Source organism: Eretmochelys imbricata, chromosome 2 (genome assembly GCF_965152235.1).
Source record: "Eretmochelys imbricata isolate rEreImb1 chromosome 2, rEreImb1.hap1, whole genome shotgun sequence".
NCBI classification, from domain to species: Eukaryota; Metazoa; Chordata; order Testudines; family Cheloniidae; genus Eretmochelys; species Eretmochelys imbricata.
The window spans coordinates 266,150,126-266,173,569 of NC_135573.1; the positions used below are offsets into that span (position 1 = coordinate 266,150,126).

Below are 23,444 nucleotides of genomic sequence, written 5' to 3' on the forward strand. Positions count from 1 at the left end.
ACCTTTTCTGACTGTTGCCCATCTGTCTCAGTTTCCATTTTTTCTTCTTCAACTCCATCTGTGAGAAGAAATATAAGTACATAAAGCAGAGTGGTTAAAAGTGCCATAACCACCATTTATTATGCTTGAAAATTAATTACAGGCCTAACTGAAATGTTCTACTCTGTTCTGTTGTGGTAATTGGGCTTACAAATTTACCTTAATTGTGAGTTTAACTGTAAAAAGTGAGTGTAAGTTCATAAGATGTCACAACCTATAACAGGTGTTGATGGGAGTAGGTGCAAGAAAACCAGACAGAGAAACTGGATTAGTTTAAACTAAAAAGGCCATGTTCATATAATCCAAGGACTGCTGTAATTATACCTGTTAAAAACAAATGATGTGGAGCCAGAAATTAATGAACCAAAATTAGTGTGTCAGAATTAAGGTCTAATTGGTGGACAAAAATAATGAGGGGATGAGCTATTCCACCCATCACTCCCTTTCTGGGTCCTGAAAGGAAGACTTTTTTGGGAAATAAGGGGAGGAGGAGGAGCGGTAAGGAGGACAAAGAACAGAAAAAAGATTGAGTGACAGAACAGACAGAGGATACTGAAGCAAACTTCACCATCATGGCTGCCACCCCCACCATCTTCTGGGATCCCAGGCCTTCATTATCTAATCCTGAAAGATGTCCTGACCAGACCAGGCCAGAGAGAGGGACCCAGATAATACTCCCACTTCTACTGGCTCCAGCTGAATCCCAGACACCACCTGGGATGAAATGGGATCTGACTTTAACAGTAGTAGCTCCAGCTCATTTCAACTACCATTTTCTTTTTCCTAGAGGGACAGTTATTGCCCTCTTTAATAATATCTAAGAGACTGTCAAACAAGAGGTTTTTCTTTCTAAAACTCTCTCCAGCTAAAGGGAGCAAATCATGTTACAATAAAAGCTTTACTTAATTCTTCACATTTCAAATGCTTTAACTGTTTTTTTTCTTTTCTTTATCTTTAATAGAAGGTTAAAATAATTTTCAATTATGTTTGCGCCATGGTACTAAGCTGGCTGAGGTCTCTGAATGCCAAACCCTGGACCATGTTTAACACTGTTTAATGCCGGACAGTGACTGGGTTGTTAATAACTTTGGCCCATTTGTTCCACCTAAATAAATAAAACAGTTCTTTAGAAAGATTCAAGAAAGCTTCAGAACACTGGACACATGGGAGGTTTGGCAGCACAATACATTATGCTATAGCCGTAATTTAAAACTCAGGTTTAAACATTGCTTCACCTTTGCAGGTTTGGCCAGCTGGGGTACGTGAGGCCAACAATATTAAAATAGCTATGCATAAGGATAAGATTATGTCACAAAGGCACGGATTCTGTGACTTTCAGAGACGTCAGACATTTTCTGCTCCAGCCCCAGAGCAGTGGTGCCAGAGCTGTCAGCGGCTGCAGGGGGCCCCTGGAGCAGTGGGGGGACCCCCAGAGCTCTGAGCCCCTGAGGCTGCGGTGAGGGGTCCCTGGAACTGCCACAGAGGCAGGTGCTGGACACCCCAACCCCCAACAGCATGGCTCAGGCTCTCTTTCCCCACTTGGGCTTCAGTCAGACCTCCTGCCCCCATTATTTTTAGTTTAGTAGAAGTCACGGATAGGTCATGGGCTTCTGTTAATTTTTGTTTATTGCCCGTGACCTGTCCTTGACTTTTACTAAAAATAACCATGACAAAGTTTTAATTTAGCTATGAAGATACATAGTTTGCCCATGCATACAAAACTCGAACCACTGCACACCTGTAAAAGGCCAAGGATACACCGCAATTCTATTATGTTATATTATAGTCAACCAACAGAATTCTAACAACATGCTCTGCCAATGTAATCTATTTGTCTGTGTAGATGGGCCATAGCTCAGGCATGCAAGACCAGCCTCACCTAAGAACATCTTGTATTACAAGAGTGGTCATCACTGCTCAACATAAATTTCCTGAATTGCTTTATGAACTCTATGCACACAAATGTCAGCATGCATGGAAAGTCAGTAGGAGACTTTATTTCCAATTTGCAGGTGATCAAAACACTATCAGAGTCTGATTTTATCATGTTATTCAAATCTGACAGTAGAAGACTCATTTATGCGCTGTAAAAATATTCTCACACAAAGTTCTAGCAACTCTACAAACAGTGTTAAAGCATCAAACATTCACAAGAAAGCCTCTCATTATTTCCCTGCCCTAGCATTTGCAGGTCTTTTCACTCCCCATAACCACAGTTTCTTTGCCTAACATTCATGACCAGGGACCCTAGTTTTCAGTGATTAAAAAAAAGCGCAAAATTCTCTGATAAACCCCCCCACAAAAATCCATGTTTTCCCATGATTCAAATGAAATGCTGAACTTTAGTTTCCCTAGCCACAATATATAGGAGTATCAGCTGAACGCAATGATTTACCAATATATTTACAATTTTTAAGCTTACAGCCCAAGCCCCGCTGCCCAGGACTGACAGCTGGAGCCCCATCCAGTCTCCTGATTATCTGATCTGGCCCTGGTCCCAATTAGATTGGATAACTGGGGTTCCACTGTATATGTTTTTATTTTTTCACAAAATGTAAAAACTAAAGATTTTCTATAGAAACGCAAATTCACGTTTTTCTGTGGCAAATGGATTTCTAGGACCATTGTTCATGACTAACTGGCCCCTTCATGTCTCCCATCTCCAGATCTTGTTCCTCAAAGCATTTATTTCAAAAGGGCTACAAGACCTAGGCACACCCTCAAAGAAGCGCTAAAACAGACAATAGAATTTTGATGATTTCAGGAATTTATGTATGACTTATGAGTTCTGGCTGATCTTATGAAATTGCTCATTGAAATGCCTCAAGATTAGTGGAGTCAGCCACGTTGTCAAGGGTGTGTCACCCATTCCCCAGACCAAGGGCAATGGAGGGTGGTCAAACCTTGATGTCCCCCATTCAAGTGAGAGCACTTCAGTACCAATGAGATGGCTGAAGACAGGGGAAACTAGGCTGACCAAATGTTTCTGCAGGACAGATTTAAAGCAGTAGAATTTTCACAGAAGCACAACAAAGAACAAACAGGTGTTACCGTTGCGTTTTAAAAGCCACAGAACCTGACAGACTTAAGGAAAAATCATGGAGACATGAGGAAGCTTGGGTAGGGAAGATGAACAGAGGGGCATGTTTTTGTAGCAAAGGGGTCTTGTTTTATTGTGGAACCACCCCAGGAAGAAGGAAACAGACTGCACTAGAGAGAAACTCCATGATTTGGAGGAGAAGACACGTGCAGGAGGTAGGATTCTGCACTCCTTAGAGGACTCTGACCTAAACCCAAAGAATGCTCAAGAGTGGTGAGAAACTGAGGCAGGGAAATGCGGGTATGTGGTTTTTGTTTTGTCGAAGTCTATATATTTCTTGTGCTAACAAAAGTGAAGGGCGACTTTTTTTTTTTTAAACCCATACAGAGCTTGTGTGTCATTCGCTTTCACTCTCACATGCCCCTAAGAGATCTGTAAAACTTGAGTGCCCACAAGGCAGGAACTCTGGGAAAGGACTTAAGCAACTGGGGAATCTAGGAAATCAGCACTAGCCCTGGGGGCCTAGGACATTGGCCATAGGGTCCCACTTCTGTGAAGGGGTAACAGTCAGAGATCCTGTGCCCAGGAAATGTGCCAGAGAGGCCAAGGGAAGAGACAATGTTGCAGCCCGCTGAGACCAAGGGAAGCTTAAGCGCACACTGATCTAGGATGGGTCCCAAACATAGTAGCTTGGGGAGCCTCTAACTAGGGCTGCATGACAAGAACATTTAAAAAAAAAATGAAAAGATGTGTGAGCTTAATAAGAGTTCACTATTCAAATCACTTGGTTTTTGTTGTAGTTGACGACTTGCTGTCTGGTTAGACTGTAAGCTCTTCGGGCCAGAGACCTTCCCTCTCTATATGTATGCGAAGCACCTTTTACACTGTGGGTGCTATATATCAACAAAAATAGCTTAGCTGTCTCATCAAAAACTCAACCAGGTTCTGTTTAGTTAGAAACTTGCTGCTTAAATAATTATTGCCCAGTTACCTTACTATCCCATCCAACCATGAGATCTACAAAGAGTGTCATGTTGCACAATAATCTAATCAACAGTATGCAGGGGACAACAACATAGAGAAAAGTTGAAATGTTGAGGGAAAAAAAAGTCAGTAAAATTGTTACCAGTGTTAGATGCATGGATATCTCTAAAAAGTATAAGGAGTACTTGTGGCACCTTAGAGACTAACCAATTTATTTGAGCATGAGCTTTCGTGAGCTACAGCTTACTTCATCGGATGCTCATGCTCAAATAAATTGGTTAGTCTCTAAGGTGCCACAAGAACTCCTTTTCTTTTTGCGAATACAGACTAACACGGCTGTTACTCTGAAATCTAAAAAGTATGAATGTTTTAACAGCAATTAGTCTCATTTCAAGCTACTTAAACCTTCATACACTTGTCCTTAGGATAGGTTTCTTGATGCCACCCCCCAGTTCATTTAATTAAGCTATTCTTTTAATGAATGTTTATGCAAAGTTTCCGCTAATAAAGATTGGGCTCTTTGGGATAGGAAAAGTATACATACAGAGCCAGAATATTTTACAAAGCTTTATTTGGACTTCATCATGGACCTTAATTGTCACTGATGTTTTGCACATATTTATTTAGAAGGTTCAGAAATACCTAAAAATACTGCAAATACACAGAGAGGAGAGGGGAATGTCAGCATGTAACAAGAGGAACAGCATACCCCTCAAGACTGAATCCCATAAGGTATCTGAAAACCTCCACAGCGGAGTCTCCAGCACCATACATACGTACCCAAAGGCTCTATAAGGCATTAAAGAGAAATTCTTAGAGTTAGATCACAGGCTTTGACCCATGGTGCCACACCTTCACATAGAAAGGTGTTGGGCACTGCAGGCTGATCTCAAGCATGCAGGAATAATTAACATCACTCAACCCAGCTACATAAATCTCAATATAAGGTATTCGTTGATGCAAAATGTTTTGATTAAAAAAAAATTCCCACTCTAATGATAGTACAAGTCTGTTCTAAAACAGAGCTGGTGAAGACAGCTTGGTCTCTAACATGCAGCAATAATTTCAGTGATGTTGTGTCACAAATTAATTCTTCACATATTAGAAAAAAACTATGATGTAAGAAGAACTAGAAATAAGAGACAAAACATTTTATCATTTTTCAATTGATCTTATCTGGGACAGACAACTCTGCCCTTCTGAAGTACCTGCCTTTGTCCACCGAGAGGGGATTACAGACCGGTCAATATGCCCTCTTAAAAGGAGAGAATCTGTTCAGGAACGGTTATTATTTGGTAGCCTAGCAATGACATAAGGAAGAGACAGATTAGATAGTCTCAGAGACTCTTGTCCACAGCCTAAGAGCAGAATTCCAGACTGTGCTTAAAAGTGTGACTCTTTTTGGTAAAAGGAGTGGCAGTGATAGGAAGTTTCAGTCTCTCCGTTGAAACATAATAAGAGCCAAAGAATAGGGAATTGAGAGTGGTGTGTTTAATGGGAAGTAAAGCTAATAACCTCAAACCAGAAAATTCTACAGAAACAATATATAAAATTCTGTTTAAGTGCAGCTTAGCTAGAGCTTAAAACTCCCAAGTATCTTTCAGTACAGAGGAACTGAAGGAATTCATGTGCAAAAGCAGCAAAACAGGATGCTACATTATGTATAAAACAAAAAACGACTGATTAGAAAATGGGATGGCGGAGAACAGTGAAGCAATTCTGAAGTTTTGATTCCTGTAGATCTCCCAGTCAGAATGACCAATCTCGCTTTGCTCAGCCGTATGAAATTTCACAGGTTGACAAAAGTACTCCCTGCTATTTATACAGTCTGAATTGCATGTGATAATAAAAGGTTATAATTAAAATAATCATGTGGGCTCTTGCTGGTAGCCACCATAACATTGAAAAGTAATATACACCATGTACACAGGTTTTCTTTCTTTACACACAACAGTACTGCATGTTCCTCTCTTCCCTGTGTAAAATTAACTTTCCATCTTGCTTTAATGCTGACTTGGCAACCAACAAACATTAAATATGTAATTGTTTCAAAATAACAAAATTCTTAGGATGACGCTTTTCAGAAAAATGGTGGTCACCACTTGGGTAACAGATACATTGTAGTCCAATAAACCAAAGAAATTAGAGAGTGATGATGCTCATTAATCCCTATTCACCCTTAGGGGGCTACTTCAGCATTGCTTCCTACAGCATATTCTCCAGTCCTTTGCCCTTTCTAGTTTTACCCATCAAGCACACTATTATAAACATACTTTGCATTTCTATAGCACCTGCTATTAAAGGATCTATTAGGTCTTTACAAACATTAAACAAGCTTCCCCAGGTATTTGTGTAGTACGAATTACCTCCGATTTACAAATGGGAAAACTAAGTGCGGGTTTACACTACAGCCTAAGTCAATATAATTGCGCTGCTCTGGGGTCTGAAAAAGCCCCCTCCCCCCAAGTGACACAAGTTTCGCGTCTCCACACAGGGCTATGTCAGCAGGAGACGCTCTCCCACTAACATAGCTTCCGCTTCTCCGAGGTAGAGTAATTATGCCGACGGGAGGTATAGCTGTGCCGATGCAGCTTTGTAGTGGGGACTTGCCCGAAGACACACAAGTTAAGTTAGTTGCCCAATGTCTGTAAGCTAAAGAGTCCTGAGTTCCAATATCACACTCTTACTAATACACAGTACTCCACCCCATTCTGTTAAGCAGTTTCCTATCAAGTTACAGTGTAAGTGTAAGATGCAGTCAATGAACAGAAAATCTACCATACAAGCAACGTGACTGAACTTTACTTTGCTACTGAGCGTTTAGATTTGTTCCGGTTCTTCTCTAACTCCCCTGCACAAAAATCCAGAGCTCTTTGGTTTGATTTTGCAAACTCCTTGCAGTTACTCTATTGTGCTTGTGGAGTTCACATCCACAACCAATACTTCATTGTGCTCTTGCAGCAAGTACTATATACACCCTTTTGAGCTGGTGTAGCCCATCAGATCTGCAGGAGAAAGGCTCCCCCCAGCATAGCATGCCAACTGTGCAGTGGCATAAAAATTCACTCATAAAACACATTTATTCTTTTAAAAAGAATATTTCTGAGTTGCAAATAGCCTATGGAAAAGTTTTCTACATTTAAATCTATGCATTTATTAGTTATAATGTTGTATTGAGGCAACATCACAGTTCTCATGTTGTTTGCTTTTTAAATTGTAACTCATGTATTTGCTGCAAAGTAAAGGACTAGTTCTCAGTGTGACTAGACTGCCAGAAATACCTTACATTTTAAGATTCAGCAACAAAAAAAGTGCACAAATTCATCTTACACTTTCCCCACTATAAGTTTTGTTTTTCCCCACCCTCCCTTGCATTACAAAACTAAAAGAATTTTCCTGAAACTTCCAAAAATATATTCCCCTCTGTGATGAGACTAAACATGGATACGTTCGGTTACTAAGAAAATATCTTAAGTTTCATTATAAATTGCATTTTCACACGTTTATAATTCCTGATGTAACCTAGGTTGTCTGGTAGTGACTGCAATAATAAATTTTTGTTTTAATAAAAAATAAAGAAGTCAATATGACAAGTTTAGCCAGGTAGTAGTTGATGGTTTTTGAAAATTGTCTTATCGCATTCGCTGCAGAGCCATTATTTGCAGTGACAGTGTTGTGACTGCAGGCCTCCAGCTGGCATGAACCATTTACATTTTTTGCTTATACTGATGGGTGCATGCAGGAATACTAAATGAATGAAATGAAAAAGGAAACTGAAAAAGTCTCTGCTATGAGTGTCAGGGCAAACTGAATTTAATTTATCTGAGTTCATGCAGGTTTCTATCTCTACGTTTTAAGCCATTTTAACTAAGGTAGTAGTGGGAATTTTAAAATGAAGTTAATGCAATAAGGAGACTGGACTCCTGTAAAAAATATAAATATGACATCCAAACGTGAAAGGTATGTGTGACAAAGTGGGACTGTTCTTAATGTTTTCTCTGAATAGTGTGGGGGTGCCTCAGTTTCCCCTACGCAGTACTAAGTATCTAGGTGGTGGGATAAGGGTGTATGATCATTGCAGAGCCCTAGAGGGCAGGTGTGTGCAGGGGTCTGGACACAGAGAATGGCCGACACCCTATTTCTTGGCAACCGATGGCCTGGCCCTTCCCCCCTGTAAGATGAGAGCTAAAGGGTTGGAGAACAAAGGAATCAGGTGACCTCCTGGCCTGGGAAAGGGACAAAGCCCAGAGGAGGAGGGGCTGGAGAGAGTTTCAGTTTGGGCTGGCTGGGGAAGAGGAGTGAAGTACAGGTGTGGTTGTCTGGCTCTGTCCCCCAGAATGGACTCAGCTGAGGGGTCCTGTTCTCTGTACCTACAAGCTCTGTTTTAGACCATGTTCCTGTTATCTAATAATTTATAATAATAATTTATAATAATATCTAATGTTATCTGTTTTACTGGCTGACTAAGAATCACAGAATATCAGGGTTAGACGTCTGACTGCGGAATTGGGGTGCAGGACCCTTTGGCTTCTCCAGGACCCCGCGTGGGCGGATTCACTGTGGGAAGCGCACGGAGGGGCAGAGGATGCTGAATGCTCCGAGGTCAGACCCAGGAAGGTGCAAGCTGTGTGAGCTGTTTGCCCTGAAGACAGTCTGCTCAGAGAGAGGAAACTTCACCAGAGTCTTGACTGGCTTCGTACAGAGCAGTTCCAGAGCATTGCCCGGGGACTCCGTGACAGTATGTGGACCTGAAAACATCATATTTTGATACTCTGGATACAAATTATAAAATAAAAGATGCCTGTATTCCAGGAAGATACAGACATGGCTTTTATTGATTTTGCTGCAAACCAGAAGCAAAAATCTGACCAGGTTAATGAAGAATATACAAAACTGACAATTTAGATGGGAATTAGCCCTCTGGAGCATGGGTGTCCACAACACAAACTGATAGTGATAACCTTCCTTTCCTTCTACAGGGAGTGCTTGGTAGTCCCTCTTACAGGGCCATAAGGGTCTCCACTGTCACAATCCTCTTTAGCAGGTCCTGCATCACAGCAATCATCTTTTGTGAGGAGAAAAACTATATGGCTCTCCCTTCAGAATCAGTAAATTATGGTTCTTAAGCAGCAAAAGGTAGATGGCTACCAAGCAATGCAAGGCATCATCCCAAGGAGGAGCCCAGCACTTCCAGCCGAAAAGCACACCTCACCCACACCCCAGGAATCAGACGTTCCTAGTCTTAAAGGTAAAACACAACCCTCAAGAACAGGGAGCTCTGCCTAGTTAGGTATCAACACCTATCGGTTAGTGATGAGGAACCTATGACTGGCTTCTCAGGAAGCCCCATTTAACCCTACAACTAGAGAAGGGAAACAGACTTCAAGTCAACAGGGAAATTAAAAGTGTCTGACCTTTGTTTAATTTCTCTAATCAGATTGTCTACAAGCTACATGAGACAGCGGATAAATAAACTCCCCACTCTTATCAGTAGAACAATAAAGCAGAATGCATCAATACAAAGTTATCTTTAAAATGTGTTTAAACTTAGTAATCCACAGGTTGGCCCCCTTTGTTTTCACAGATAGGACCCATTTACACAGTTCATTATAACACACTCTAATATGAATACTAAATTGATTCTGGATAAACAAGGTATCAGCAATGAAAAGGCAGATGTGGTTGGACTGATTAGCGGGCTCAAATGTATGGCAATCCTGCTACTAACTAGCACCGTTTTTTCCTCCACGCTCGGTGAAAGGTAGGAATGCACAACAGTTAGCGCTTCCCATACTTGTACTCTGTGACACTTCTACATGCTCAACATGACAAACGGCACTCTTTCCCCAGAGGAGAGTGGGTAGTTCACTGAAAGCTTGTGCAGCAGTTGTGAACACTGCACGAGTCAGTTATAAGAAAGGATAGATAGTTATCACTAAGGCTGCAAGTGTCACGGAGGTCATGGATTCCGTGACTTTCCATGACCACTGCAGTCAGTGGCTGGTGAGGGCCAGCAGCAGTAGTTTGGGTGTGTGGGAGAGGGCTCAGGGCTAGGGGACAGGGGTTTGGAGGGTGCGGGGGGGGGCACACTTACCTGGGGTGGGGGACCCGCCTGAAGCTCCTAGGTGAGGGGTGTGGGGTCTCCGCGCCACATGCTGCCCACACCCGCAGCTCCCATTAGCTGCAGTTCCTGGCCAATGGGAGCTACGGCAGCCGGAGCTTGTGGCTGGAGCAGCGGACGAGCCCCTGCCCTGGCCCCCTCCTCCACTGGCTTCAGCTTTAGAGTTACAAAAGGCATGGCTGGCTTTCACTGTTCTGGCTTTAATGTTTTCACTGGTTCCATCTGTGGTACTTATAGTGTTGTCAAGACATGTGAAACATCAGACCTCTTCTACATCAGTCCCAGGGACCGTGTCTTGACATGGCTGAAAGGCTTGAGTCCGCCCATAATCCTGAGAGCTATCTTGATGGGAGCATAACTCCTGATAGGGCCACTCATGCCAGACAGGTCGATGAATAGGACCAGACTAAAGGGAGTCCATTGGCCTTCCTGGTAGAGGGTTAGGAGTGGGCTCACAACCTGCTCCTGTTTTTTTTTTTTTTTTTTTTTTTTAAGTCTTTACGGAAACCTACACTATTGTTCAATAAACTCAATCCAACTTGACTCAACAGACCCAGAAGAGAGATTATGAAAAGTGGCCAAACCCACAAGGAAGCTACTCCACTACCTAATAGGGTACAGAATGTGAGTGAGGCTAAACAGCAAAAATTAAGATGTTTGTACACTAATGCAAGGAGCCTAGGTAACAAAATGGAGGAACTAGAGTTACTGGTGCAGGAAGTGAAACCAGATATTATAGGTATAACAGAGACCTGGTGGAATAGTAGTCATGACAGGGCTACAGGTATTGAAGGGTATGTGCTGTTTAGGAAAGACCGAAATAAAGGTAAAGGTGGTGGAGTAGCACTGTATATCAATGATGAGATAGAATGTAAAGAAATAAGAAGCGATGAAATGAATATGACTGAGTCTGTCTGGGCAAAAATTAAATTGGGGAAGAAAACTATTAGAGCTTCCTCTGGGATAGTGCTTGGGGTGTGCTATAGACCGCCGGGATCTAATTTGGATATGGATAGAGCCCTTTTTAATGTTTTTAATAAAGTAAATACTAAAGGAAACTGTGTGATCATGGGAGACTTTAACTTCCCAGATATAGACTGGAGGACGAGTGCTAGTAATAATAATAGGGCTCAGATTTTCCTAGATGCGATAGCTGATGGATTCCTTCAGCAAGTAGTTGCTGAACCGACTAGAGGGGATGCTATTTTAGATTTGGTCTTGGTGAGTAATGAGGACCTCATAGAGGAAATGGTTGTAGGGGATAATCTTGGCTCAAGTGATCATGAGCTAATTCAGTTCAAACTGAATGGAAGGATTAACAAAAATAAATCTGCAACTAAGGTTTTTGATTTCAAAAGGGCTGACTTTCAAAAATTAAGGAAATTAGTTAGGGAAGTGGATTGGACTGAAGAATTTATGGGTTTAAAGGTAGAGGAGGCCTGGGATTATTTTAAATTAAAGCTGCAGAAGCTATCGGAAGCCTGCATCCCAAGAAAGGGGAAAAAATTCATAGGCAGGAGTTGTAGACCAAGCTGGATGAGCAAGCATCTTAGAGAGGTAATTAAGAAAAAGCAGAAAGCATATAGGGAGTGGAAGAAGGGAGGGATCAGTAAGGCAAGCTACCTTATTGAGGTCAGAATATGTAGGGATAAAGTGAGACAGGCTAAAAGTCAAGTAGAGTTGGACCTTGCAAAGGGAATTAAAACCAATAGTAAAAGGTTCTATAGTCATATAAATAGGAAGAAAACAAAGAAAGAAGAAGTGGGACCGCTAAAAACTGAGGATGGAGTGGAGGTCAAGGATAATCTAGGCATGGCCCAATATCTAAACAAATACTTTGCCTCAGTCTTTAATAAGACTAAAGAGGATCTTAGGGATAATGGTAGCATGATAAATGGGAATGAGGATATGGAGGTAGACATCACCATATCTGAGGTAGAAGCGAAACTCAAACAGCTTAATGGGACTAAATCGGGGGGCCCAGATAATCTTCATCCAAGAATATTAAAAGAATTGGCACAAGAAATTGCAAGCCCATTAGCAAGAATTTTTAATGAATCTGTAAACTCAGGGGTTGTACCGTATGATTGGAGGATTGCTAACATAGATCCTATTTTTAAGAAAGGGAAAAAAAGTGATCCAAGTAATTATAGGCCTGTTAGTTTGACATCTGTAGTATGCAAGGTCTTGGAAAAAATTTTGAAGGAGAAGGTAGTTAAGGACATTGAAGTCAATGGTAAATGGGACAAAATACAACATGGTTTTACAAAAGGTAGATCGTGCCAAACCAACCTGATCTCCTTCTTTGAGAAAGTAACAGATTTTTTAGATAAAGGAAACGCAGTGGATCTAATTTACTTAGATTTTAGTAAGGCGTTTGATACGGTGCCACATGGGGAATTATTAGTTAAATTGGATAAGATGGGCATCAATAGGAATATTGAAAGGTGGATAGGGAATTGGTTAAAGGGGAGACTACAACGGGTCCTACTGAAAGGTGAACTGTCAAGTTGGAGGGAGGTTACCAGTGGAGTTCCTCAGGGATCGGTTTTGGGACCAATCTTATTTAATCTTTTTATTACTGACCTGGGCACAAAAAGTGGGAGTGTGCTAATAAAGTTTGCAGATGATACAAAGCTGGGAGGTATTGCTAATTTAGAGAAGGACAGGGATACCCTACAGGAGGATCTGGATGACCTTGTAAACTGGAGTAATAGGAATAGGATGAAATTTAATAGTGAGAAGTGTAAGGTCATGTATTTAGGGATTAATAACAAGAATTTTAGTTATAAGCTAGGGACGCATCAACTAGAAGTAACGGAGGAGGAAAAGGACCTTGGAGTATTGGTTGATCATAGGATGACTATGAGCTGCCAATGTGATATGGCTGTGAAAAAAGCTAATGTCGTCTTGGGATGCATCAGGAGAGGTATTTCCAGTAGGGATAAGGAGGTTTTAGTACCGTTATATAAGGCACTGGTGAGACCTCACCTGGAGTACTGTGTGCAGTTCTGGTCTCCCATGTTTAAGAAGGATGAATTCAAACTGGAACAGGTACAGAGAAGGGCTACTAGGATGATCCAAGGAATGGAAAACTTGTCTTATGAAAGGAGACTCAGGGAGCTTGGCTTGTTTAGCCTAACTAAAAGAAGGCTGAGGGGAGATATGATTGCTCTCTATAAATATATCAGAGGGATAAATACCAGAGAGGGAGAGGAATTATTTAAACTCAGTACCAATGTGGACACAAGAACAAATGGATATAAACTGGCCACTAGGAAATTTAGATTAGAAATTAGACGAAGGTTTCTAACCATCAGAGGAGTGAAGTTTTGGAATAGCCTTCCGAGGGAAGTAGTGGGGGCAAAAGATCTATCTTGCTTTAAGATTAAACTCGATAAGTTTATGGAGGAGATGGTATGATGGGATAACACGGTTTTGGTAATTAAATATTCATGGTAAATAGGCCCAATGGCCTGTGATGGGTTTTAGATGGGGAAAGATCCAAGTTACCTGGGAAAGAATTTTCTGTAGTATCTGGCTGATGAATCTTGCCCATATGCTCAGGGTTTAGCTGATCGCCATATTTGGGGTCGGGAAGGAATTTTCCTCCAGGGCAGATTGGAAGAGGCCCTGGAGGTTTTTCGCCTTCCTCTGTAGCATGGGGCACGGGTCACTTGCTGGAGGATTCTCTGCTCCTTGAGGTCTTTAAACTACAATTTGAGGACTTCAATAGCACAGATATAGGTGTGAGGTTTTTTTTTTGTAGGAGTGGTGGGTGAAATTCTGTGGCCTGCGTTGTGCAGGAGGTCAGACTAGATGATCATAATGGTCCCTTCTGACCTAAATATCTATGAATCTATGAATCCACTGATGAAGTTCAATACCAATTCATTTGTAATTGTAACAACCACAGTAAGTCAGACTAGAATTTCCTGAATACTTTTTTTTGGGGGGTGGGGTTGGGGTGGGGGAGTTACAGACATGATAAAACTCAGAACTGTGCGCTTCTGTGGTCAGAGCAAAGGCTCCTGGGTCTTAGTCCTGACTGTGTTTAATCCTGGGGAGGTGAGTCTCTTACCTGCAAAACACGGATAATGCCATACACTTGGCTTGACATATGGCTAGGAGACTTCATCACATCCAAGGCAGACATCTACCTGGCCTCTGTTATACATACCTTTGTCACCTCCCTGTCTGGACAGTAGCAATGCAATATACTTGGGCAACAAACCTTCAGCTCTTAGTTAACTCCAACTAATACAAAATGCTGAAGTGCATCTCCTCAGCAACACAGGCTAACAAGAGCACATCAGACCTGTCCTCTGCTCTCTAAATTGGCTTCCCTTAGAATATCATATTAAGTTCAGGGACTTGGTTGTTATCCTCAAGGCACACAATGGCCTGGGCATAGCAGAAAGATCACCCAACCCTCTCAGAGGACAACAAGATAGACAATTCCACTCCACAGGCAAATGGAACTTTTTACAACAAGGGCAAAGATTGTGCAGAAGACAGAGCTTTCCCAGGGCTGGTCTGAAACCGCAGAACAAGGTCCAACAGGAAATAAGGGCCATCACAAATCTCAGCACCTACCACTCCAAGTGCAAGCTGAACTTTTTCGACCTGCCTTCTCTAACACACACAGCACTAAAAACACACAAAACCCCCCACCACAACCATACCAAAGCAACACACTGTAGTGCACACAAAATTTTCTTGTGTGAAGTGGAAAAGTGAAAGAACAAACCACTGCTGGAAGGGACTTAGATAGAACAGTAATGAGGGAAGGATCAGAATCTGTATAAAACAGAACAAAACAGAATGGAGATTTGCTTAATCTTTGGTGTAGTGCTTTGAGATCCTTAAATGGAAGCCATTACAGAAGGACAAAGTATTATAACTCCTCCCAGGAAACTCAACATTCACCATCATCATTCAAACGGAAATCTCCAATTAAAGTTACTGTGCACTTTATTAATTAAAACATTTGTGAAGTTTAATATAAATGGGCAAAGGCTGTACCCGGCTGCAAGGTATGTAAACATCACTGTGGAGTAATATATAGGGCTGTGCCCAGTCAACTGGTTAGTGATCAAATCTAGTAGTTCTTTACCTTCTTGGATTCATGACCTCAACTTTCTTGGATTCCACCACAATAAGTCTTTATAAAAAAATCTTTTGCAGACAAAAATGGATTGTGGTGTTTGGGTCATCTGAAGATACAGTAGGAGGTTTTGAGGGTTAGATGAGGTGCTCTCTGCTAGAAGTGGGGCACATGTTGAGCAGGAGGGCTTGACACAAGAATGCTGGGGGTTGCTGGTGCTGGGTGGTGCTCTTTTCTCCCTCCTCCCCACACTCAACTAACACTCAGATATGTCGTCTCACTGCTCCAAAAACCTGAAACTCAGAGGTGTGTGGGCAGGGACTGACAGGGAGGAGAAAGTATAGGGCTGTTACTGGATATGGGGACAGGAATGTTTGGAGCAGAGCAAGAGAGGCCCTGAGGAATATATGCAAAGGTTAACTTTTGTACTGCTTACAAGATAGCACAAACGTATGAGTGTTGGTTTGGGAAACTGTTTTTGTCTGGACATCTTGCATCTGTCCAGAGTGGAGCTGGCTGTACCTTTAAGATTCTAGCATTCAAGTGGCTCTTTGTACAAGCAATTAGAACTTAATCCTGCCCACGGTGCATCTGGGTAACATCAATGTGCATCTTGCAAAGTATGTGTGCAAACAAAACTGGTTTAAAAACCATGAAATTCAGGAAGACAAGGCTGATTATTAAGGGCTTGATTCTGCTCGTAAAGGTAACAGTGAACAAAAATCCCTAAGATGAGGGCTCCCAGTGCATTCGGAAGAGGAATTCTGGATGTCCTTGACTCACGGCATCTATCATGTTAACCATTTAATCTGATCCATGTAAACTCTATAATTGTCTACAATGGCTCTACATATCGATGTAAAGGAATCTGGTTGTCAGCTTTGAATACAGCAAACCACAAAGATTATTACAGGTCAGAATTCTAGACTAACAGCAGCTCTCACAGTCTATTCCAATCACATTTCCCACATGACACTGAAATATATCAATATGAAAAACACAATTTTCAAAAGACTAGTGGAGCTATAATTAGACTACATCAATTAATGAACCTAAATTACAGTGTATTCCTAAATAGATAATTTAGTTTTCAAGTGTGCCATATTTAGGTGTAATACTTCAGTTCTAGTCATGCAAGGACAGCTAGCTTTTTCAGTAGGCGTATGCCATGCAGATGTACTTTAGCTTATTAAAAACACCACTGCAAGTGCAACCTTGGTAGATTCTTCCTCTGTGTCCTCCATTGCAAAGCTGTTTTGAGGTGGAAGGCCATGCAGATTGTCGAGTGACCCAGTTAACTCTTGTTGTGAAGCTCCCCCAGGGAGAACCGTCTGCTGTTGTCCTAATTTATTCCATTAATCACAGCCCAATACAAATCGCATTAACTATAACAGGCCAGTATTAGTTATAGAACCCAGTCTACAAGAATCATATTATGGTTGTCTGTTTTCCACATCCCCTTATTAAATGGCAAAGGCCACAAAACCTGTATTTGCAACTAGTGGGTATCCTTTTGAAAAAAGGGCAACTGACAGGCCAGCGTCACATACTAATGATGTACGACTAAGGAATTGCATGGCTCAGGCCCCAGAGAAGTCCATTCCTGTAGTCTCATATCCTGCTGGGCAAGACTTACTAGCAAATTGTAACACTCCAGATAAAATAGGTTTAAGTCCAGTGATTATTTTAATATAACCACTAATTTAACCTCGATCCAAGCTAGAAAATACCTAGATTTGTTTTACCTGAGACTCAGATAAGAAAAATAAAACTATTCCCCCTTTAATGGATTTAGAGGGCTATAACTCCTCCTGTCAATTCCACATGACAAAACAATGCGACACAGAGAGGGAGAAGGAGATATTCCAGATGCCATGATGTTTATTTTTCAGCATGTATTTGTCACGTCATTTCAGAGTTCTATGCTCCTCCAAGTCAGCTCTGCCCTGCTCCACCATGTGGAACTGACAAGAGGTGACAGAGCACTATGGAATAGCTTGCTAATTTCAGTTTGATTATTATTTAAAAAAAAAAAAGTCTGACAAGTCTAATGTGAAATTTAGGGGGTATTCTGCAGTATTTTTAGCTTAAACTAAACACTGTCCAATTTAAATCTACATATTTTTTAAAAATAAGCAACATACATGGTACACATATACCTACTTCAGCTATGGAATGAGACTTAGAGAGGTAGGTATTGAGTGTGTTATTGTGCTCCCAGTTCCTATGAACCCACCTCAAAAAACTACCACACAATTCTGTACTCTCTTCTCAGGTCTGGAGTAACGGGGGATATGGCAGGTAAGGCCTGAGGTGTTCTGGCAGAGCTTGAGACAAAGCTTGCACACTACCCAGATTACACTATGCTTTATCTGGTACAAGACATGCTTCATTAGCACAAACCCTAAATTCACTCACAAATTATTTGTGGTAGGATGAACAAGACACTAGCCAACCAATGCTGAACAGAGATTTTGAGATATTAAAAATTTACTGACAAACATTAACAGTGCTGCCAGATCTTTACTGAGTGTTTAAAGATGAAAATCTTTTTGCATTTTAGTAGGTATATAGCAGAGTCCCTGTGGGCACACTGCAGTAAAGCAAATGGAAGAAATAAGAGCAGCTATGCTGCAGGGCTTAAGGAACTAAATCAAAAACTAAGTTATACAATTTACATTCTCTATTTAAGAATGGGATTTAAATAGAAGTTAGTTTTTAGTGGAAAGGGGATTCAAACAGGGATTTTCCATGTATTCTAGGACGTTGAAACAGCCCCATAGCTTCTACACATTTGGGCTATAGACGACAATTTGTGTTGCATGAATAATCATAGCCTAAAATATTAGCCTTATATGCCAGAGTATCTACTGAAGTAACTCAATAAGCAAGAGCATTCGCCGCACATTACAAACTCAGCTCGACTGTGACAGTTACAACTACATTAGAGTTTTCAAAAAACTAAGAATGGCCCAAACTATGCAACACGAAAGCACCACTAGCCAATACACATTGTCCATGTGCAGTTCAGGTCTAATGAAACAATGTTTTCTCATCATTACTGTTGTCCAACACCGTACCCAGAACACAATCAGGCAGGAAGTCATGAAAACAGAGTGGAGATGAAGAAAAAACATCATGTAATTATTCTTTTTTTTTTTTTTTTCCAGCAGGAGTATTCTGTACTTACATTTTGATAAAACCATACAATCCAGTTGGTTTTATCCTAACTTCCATAGAGATGGAAGGCATTATGTCTCATCTGGTCTGAACCAACCTTACTACCAGTGGGGTTAATGCAGAATTGTTCCCTCTGGAATGTTTAATTGTTTTGCTTAGTCAGCTTTTATCTCTCCCAAGTGATGGGGTTTTCACTTTGAGTTTTCTAAATAGGAACATAAGAAGTGCCATTCTGGATCTGAACCAAAGCCCATCTTGTCCAGTATCAAAGGCTTCAGAGGTAGGTGCGAGAACTCTGCAGTAGGCAGATGTGGGATAATCTGCCCCCCAGACTAGGTTTCATCCCAACTACTGATAGACATTGGCTTAAGCCCTGAAACGTGCAATTTAATATTCCTTCCTAAATGGTTATAATTTATTATGACAACTCTGGATAGTCTAATTACCTATATAATCCCTTCTGAACCTTGCTAAGCTCTTGGACTCAACAACTTCCTGTGGCAATGAGTTACAGTCTCACTATGTGTTGTGTGAAAAGGAATTTCTTTATTGGTTCTCGATTTCCCATCTTTTAATTTCACTCAGAGTCCTCTTGTTCTTGTGTTATGAGAATGGGAGAACAGAAGCTCCCAATCTATCTTTTGTAAACCATCCATTACTTTATACACTTATCCGGTCTCCTTTTATTTTTTACAATTGTGTATATCAGTTACTGTGTCAATAAGAGTATTGTTCGGTCTAACACACACCTAACAACAACTACCAAAGAGTCATGTCAACTACCTGTTACTTACACTTTTATATAAATGTTTAAGATTTTTCCATCAGGAAAAACTGAAAACTTTCTATATTGAAATGTTAGCAATAGAAATAAATGGGCAACATTTACAATGTAGTTCAAGTTCCCTGCAGGAAAGCTGTATATTATAAAAAGGTTTATATTCAAAAGACCCTAAATGCTATTAAACACTAACTTCTAATTTTGCTAAAGACAAATGTGTCCTACCTTTAGCTTCAACATTTCTGGAATTGTTAACACAAAACTGATTTATGATAAGCTATATGCAAGACTTATTGCTGACAATTTGTTCTATAATTGTCTAGGTCTCTTTCTGACCTAAAAGGGACAGAAGAAGTGAGGGTGGGGCCAAAGAAGAGAGAGATAGTATACTAAAGACCAAAAGATTCAGGTTTTTACTATATTCTATATAGAAAATATATATGCTTGTTTCTCTCTGATAAAAAGTACTAAAGATAAACCTGATTTGCAAAAATTTCTGCATTCAAGACTTATGACCTACCAAGCTTCTCTGGCTCATCTGGACCTGTTCCAGCAATGCAGCTGCTCTCTAGTCCATATGTTGGATCCACCTTCCCAGAGGTTCTTGCTGCCTCCTGCACTTTCTTGACATGGGCTTCAACTAGTTCCAGTGGTACCTCCTCTCGGACCCGAGAAAATTCCTCTGTTAAAGAATTAAAGAGAAAATATTATGGTGTCTGCACGTCACATGTCAAAAATAATCAGTTTTCACAGACCCACATATAAATAAATACAATGACAAAGTGAATTTTCAATATGTTCTGAAGTTCTGCCTCACTTATAACATAAGGAAGCTCATTTACTCCCTTAAATGTGGTAGTTAGCAGTAGTTAAGAGTTAACAGTTAAGGTACAGTTAATTGGGAATTGGTCCTGCTTTGAGCAGGGGTTTGGACTAGATGACCTCCTGAGGTCCCTTCCAACCCTGATATTCTATGATTCTGTGATTCTAACATTTCTTCCAAACTATACAAATACAAACTAGCACATTTATTCTATCTACAGAAAATAAGATAACCGGTTACTGAGCACGCAGGAACTATTCTATCCAATCACGATTGCGTAACAACCAGGAAAGCAACAAGTTGAAATTAATAGAACCAATATTGACATATTTTTTGTTCAAGATTCCAAATAAGAGATTTAAACACTGTAGCAGTATTTGTTAATGTAATGTACACTTAAACAAAATGATGATAAAAAGTAATAATGGGCACTTATACAGTGCTTTACAAACCAATTAATAGTTCAGAGTCATAGAAGTGTAGGACTGGAGAGGACCTCAATACGTCATCTAGTCTAACATTGGTAAAATGCAAAACAGACAATAACCATACTGGTAACTCCTCCCTGAGTAATTTTATAGATATTTGCTTCTGTTTTCAACTTATGTTAGCTGCATTCTGAAGGAACACCAAAGATAGCAGCTGATCTTTCTAAAGCTCAAGAGGAAGCCAGCAACCAAGCACAAAGTTACACCATGTTAGACAAAATCATAAGGAAAGAGAGCCATGGTGACCCCATACCTAAAGCAGCTTTAGCTGCAGCTGATGCCACCCGAGGATCCACCACAGATGCCAAAAAAGCAACAGTGCTCATCACTGGGTTTCCAGACTGGCTGAAAGGTACAGGTTGGTAAGCCAATGGGCCTAAGGATGCATCAGAGTTCTCCAGATAAGGGTCCTCTATGGGAAGTCTCAGAAAGTGGAGAATGCATTCATCCTGGGTGCGACTCCCAACATGCTCAGAGACTTTATTCCAGTCATCTTTGTACATCTCCAGAGCCTGCAACAGAGGAAGAGTAAGAATTGTTTTGCAAATAATGCTACGTATACACAAGTTTTTTTGTTCTCACCGCCATTCAGTCTGGTGACAAACAGAACAGTGAATAAAGAAAGGGGAACTATGTGAAAGGGAGTATATAAACATTGATTTTTCATAAACACTTGTTTAGACAGTGGAAGGCCTCTCACTTAAACACTAAGTTGAATTTGTGGGCTATGAGAACCGGTAAACAGTATAATACTCATCATTTATTCTGTGCTCCAAACACACAAGTATGATTCTCTGTTTGCTAATTACCACCCCAAAAACTTGGAAGACTTTAAAAAACAATTGTTTAATTTGTGAGTCAACATAACCTATTATGAGACTATTTACATACCAACATTTACAACAGACTACAGCGAAGGGGAGTGAAAGAAATGGAAGTTATTGTTAATATTTCTGAAGAAGAATCCTATCTCACATTAAAGGGACATCATAAACTTGAAACCTTGTTAATGAAAACAAAATTAAATAGTTTCATGTACTCCTACCAATTTTTGTTTTGACAAGTCTTATTTTCTTAACTTTAAAAGTGTTTCCCTTTCCTTGTTGCTGTGTGAAAGACTAACACAACAGGGGAAACTGATCGACTATATCGGGGAATAGAGAGTGTCGCTTACACCAAACATATTCGTTTCATGGTTCCCTTTTCCCTCCATGAGGTTTCTCCTCATGTTCTCTCTCATCATATACTAAAATTATAAGCCGTTTGGGGTAGGGTCTATCTTATTTCATGTGTGTGCAGTGCCAGCACAATGGGGCCTGGCTACTACTAATTGGTGCTACTACAATGTAAACAATTGACTGTACACAAAGTGCTGTCAGCTGCACAAAGCAAAACATGAAAATATGAGGAAATGTTTTTTTGCCCCATAATCTTAGTTCCAATCTACTAAAAAAGGTAGGTAAAAGTTTTCAAACAGGAGTTTGATTTTTAAATTGATAGCATCCTTGTAAGTTTTCAGAGTAACAAACCACTGTAAATGCAAATAATTTTGGCAGCATAGAGAAGGATACCAGTGATACAACCATGAAATGAGCGATACAGAGAAGTCTAATTTTTCTCAACAGCCTAGAAATAAGACTACAGAAGCATTCTTGATCACTGGCAACTAGACAGAATCCATGAGTTGTAAGGTGAGGATCTTGGTGTAGCAGAAGCAACAGACTGTCAATGTGGCTATATTTACAGGTTTCAGAGTAACAGCCGTGTTAGTCTATATTCGCAAAAAGAAAAGGAGTACTTGTGGCACCTTAGTCTCCAAGGTGCCACAAGTACTCCTTTTCTTTTTGCTATATTTACAGAGCACCATCTATTAGACTATAAATGGTAAGGAAAATCCCGTGGTCAGGAGGGAAGTATTAGACTGTAGTGCAGAGAGATTATTACATCCCTTAACTAACCTTTCATAAAAGCAGAGGTATTTGAACCACATTAAATAAGACTACTTTGTGGACAAGATCTCCTGCATCTGAAGTGATTTATCGGAATCCCAAGTGATGGGGACTAGACATTGGACCACTGACAAACCAACTTTCCCAGATCTTGGTCCAGTTATACAACAGCAAGTCCTTGAAGAAGTGGAGGAAATTCAAATGATGACATGCGATTCGGATTCCCGCCAGTTGGGAATAGCCAAAAAGGCAAAAAGTTCCTCGGGCAAAATGAAATTGCCTTCCTTTACAGAAAAGTCAGCTATCTACCTTAAAACATTCTGTGATCTGATCAGTACCTAAGATGTTGATCACTGTCACCAAATTTAGAGAAGCCGGGGAACAGTCCTCTCCCAACTACACTTGCCTTTGCCAATATCCAACACTCTTTCCAATTCGGTGTTTAACCCATAAGAATGGCCACACTGGGTCAGACCAAAGGTTCAACCCCAGGATATGGTATAAAAACAGTACTTGCTGCTCGGATGGAAAATTTCCTCCTGGCCACCACATGCACAAAAACAAAATCCATACTAAGATTCCTGTGTCATCTCTCATCAGCTTTCAACACAGCTGATTATGAGATGCTGCTGGACCACCTTAACTTTGCAGTGGTGAGCACTAATGTTATGAGTTTGTACAGATCCTTCCTCTGAGTGATCTCACTGATCCCTCACTTTCATATGTAGAACCCTTAACTGTGGAGTACTACAAGACTGTCCTCTATTCCATTACATTGAATGCATATTTAAAATCACTAAGGAAGGCCGTGAGAAAGTACAGCCTCACTTATCAACCGCATACAGATGTCACCCAGCTCTACCTATTCTCCTCCCAGAATGTCCCAGTCCCTAAATAGTGGGTCAGCATCTGAATGAAAATCACCGGGAGAA

General features: G+C 40.6%; 1 protein-coding gene across 4 annotated transcripts in view; it reads right to left on the bottom strand.

The window, feature by feature from the left end:
• SMARCC1 (SWI/SNF related BAF chromatin remodeling complex subunit C1) overlaps window positions 1–23,444 on the bottom strand; it is a 183,713-nt gene that overhangs the window by 60,720 nt on the left and 99,549 nt on the right. For all 4 annotated transcript variants that reach the window (XR_013344985.1, XR_013344986.1, XM_077808520.1 and 1 more), the window contains exons 20-22: window positions 20,817–21,075; window positions 19,773–19,934; window positions 3–58 (exon numbers count right to left, since the gene is read on the bottom strand). Coding sequence is in view for 2 of the 4 variants with exons in the window: in XM_077808520.1 (XP_077664646.1) it covers window positions 3–58; window positions 19,773–19,934; window positions 20,817–21,075 (477 nt within the window). In the remaining 2 variants the exon portion in view is untranslated. The remainder of the gene's footprint in view (window positions 1–2; window positions 59–19,772; window positions 19,935–20,816; window positions 21,076–23,444) is intronic.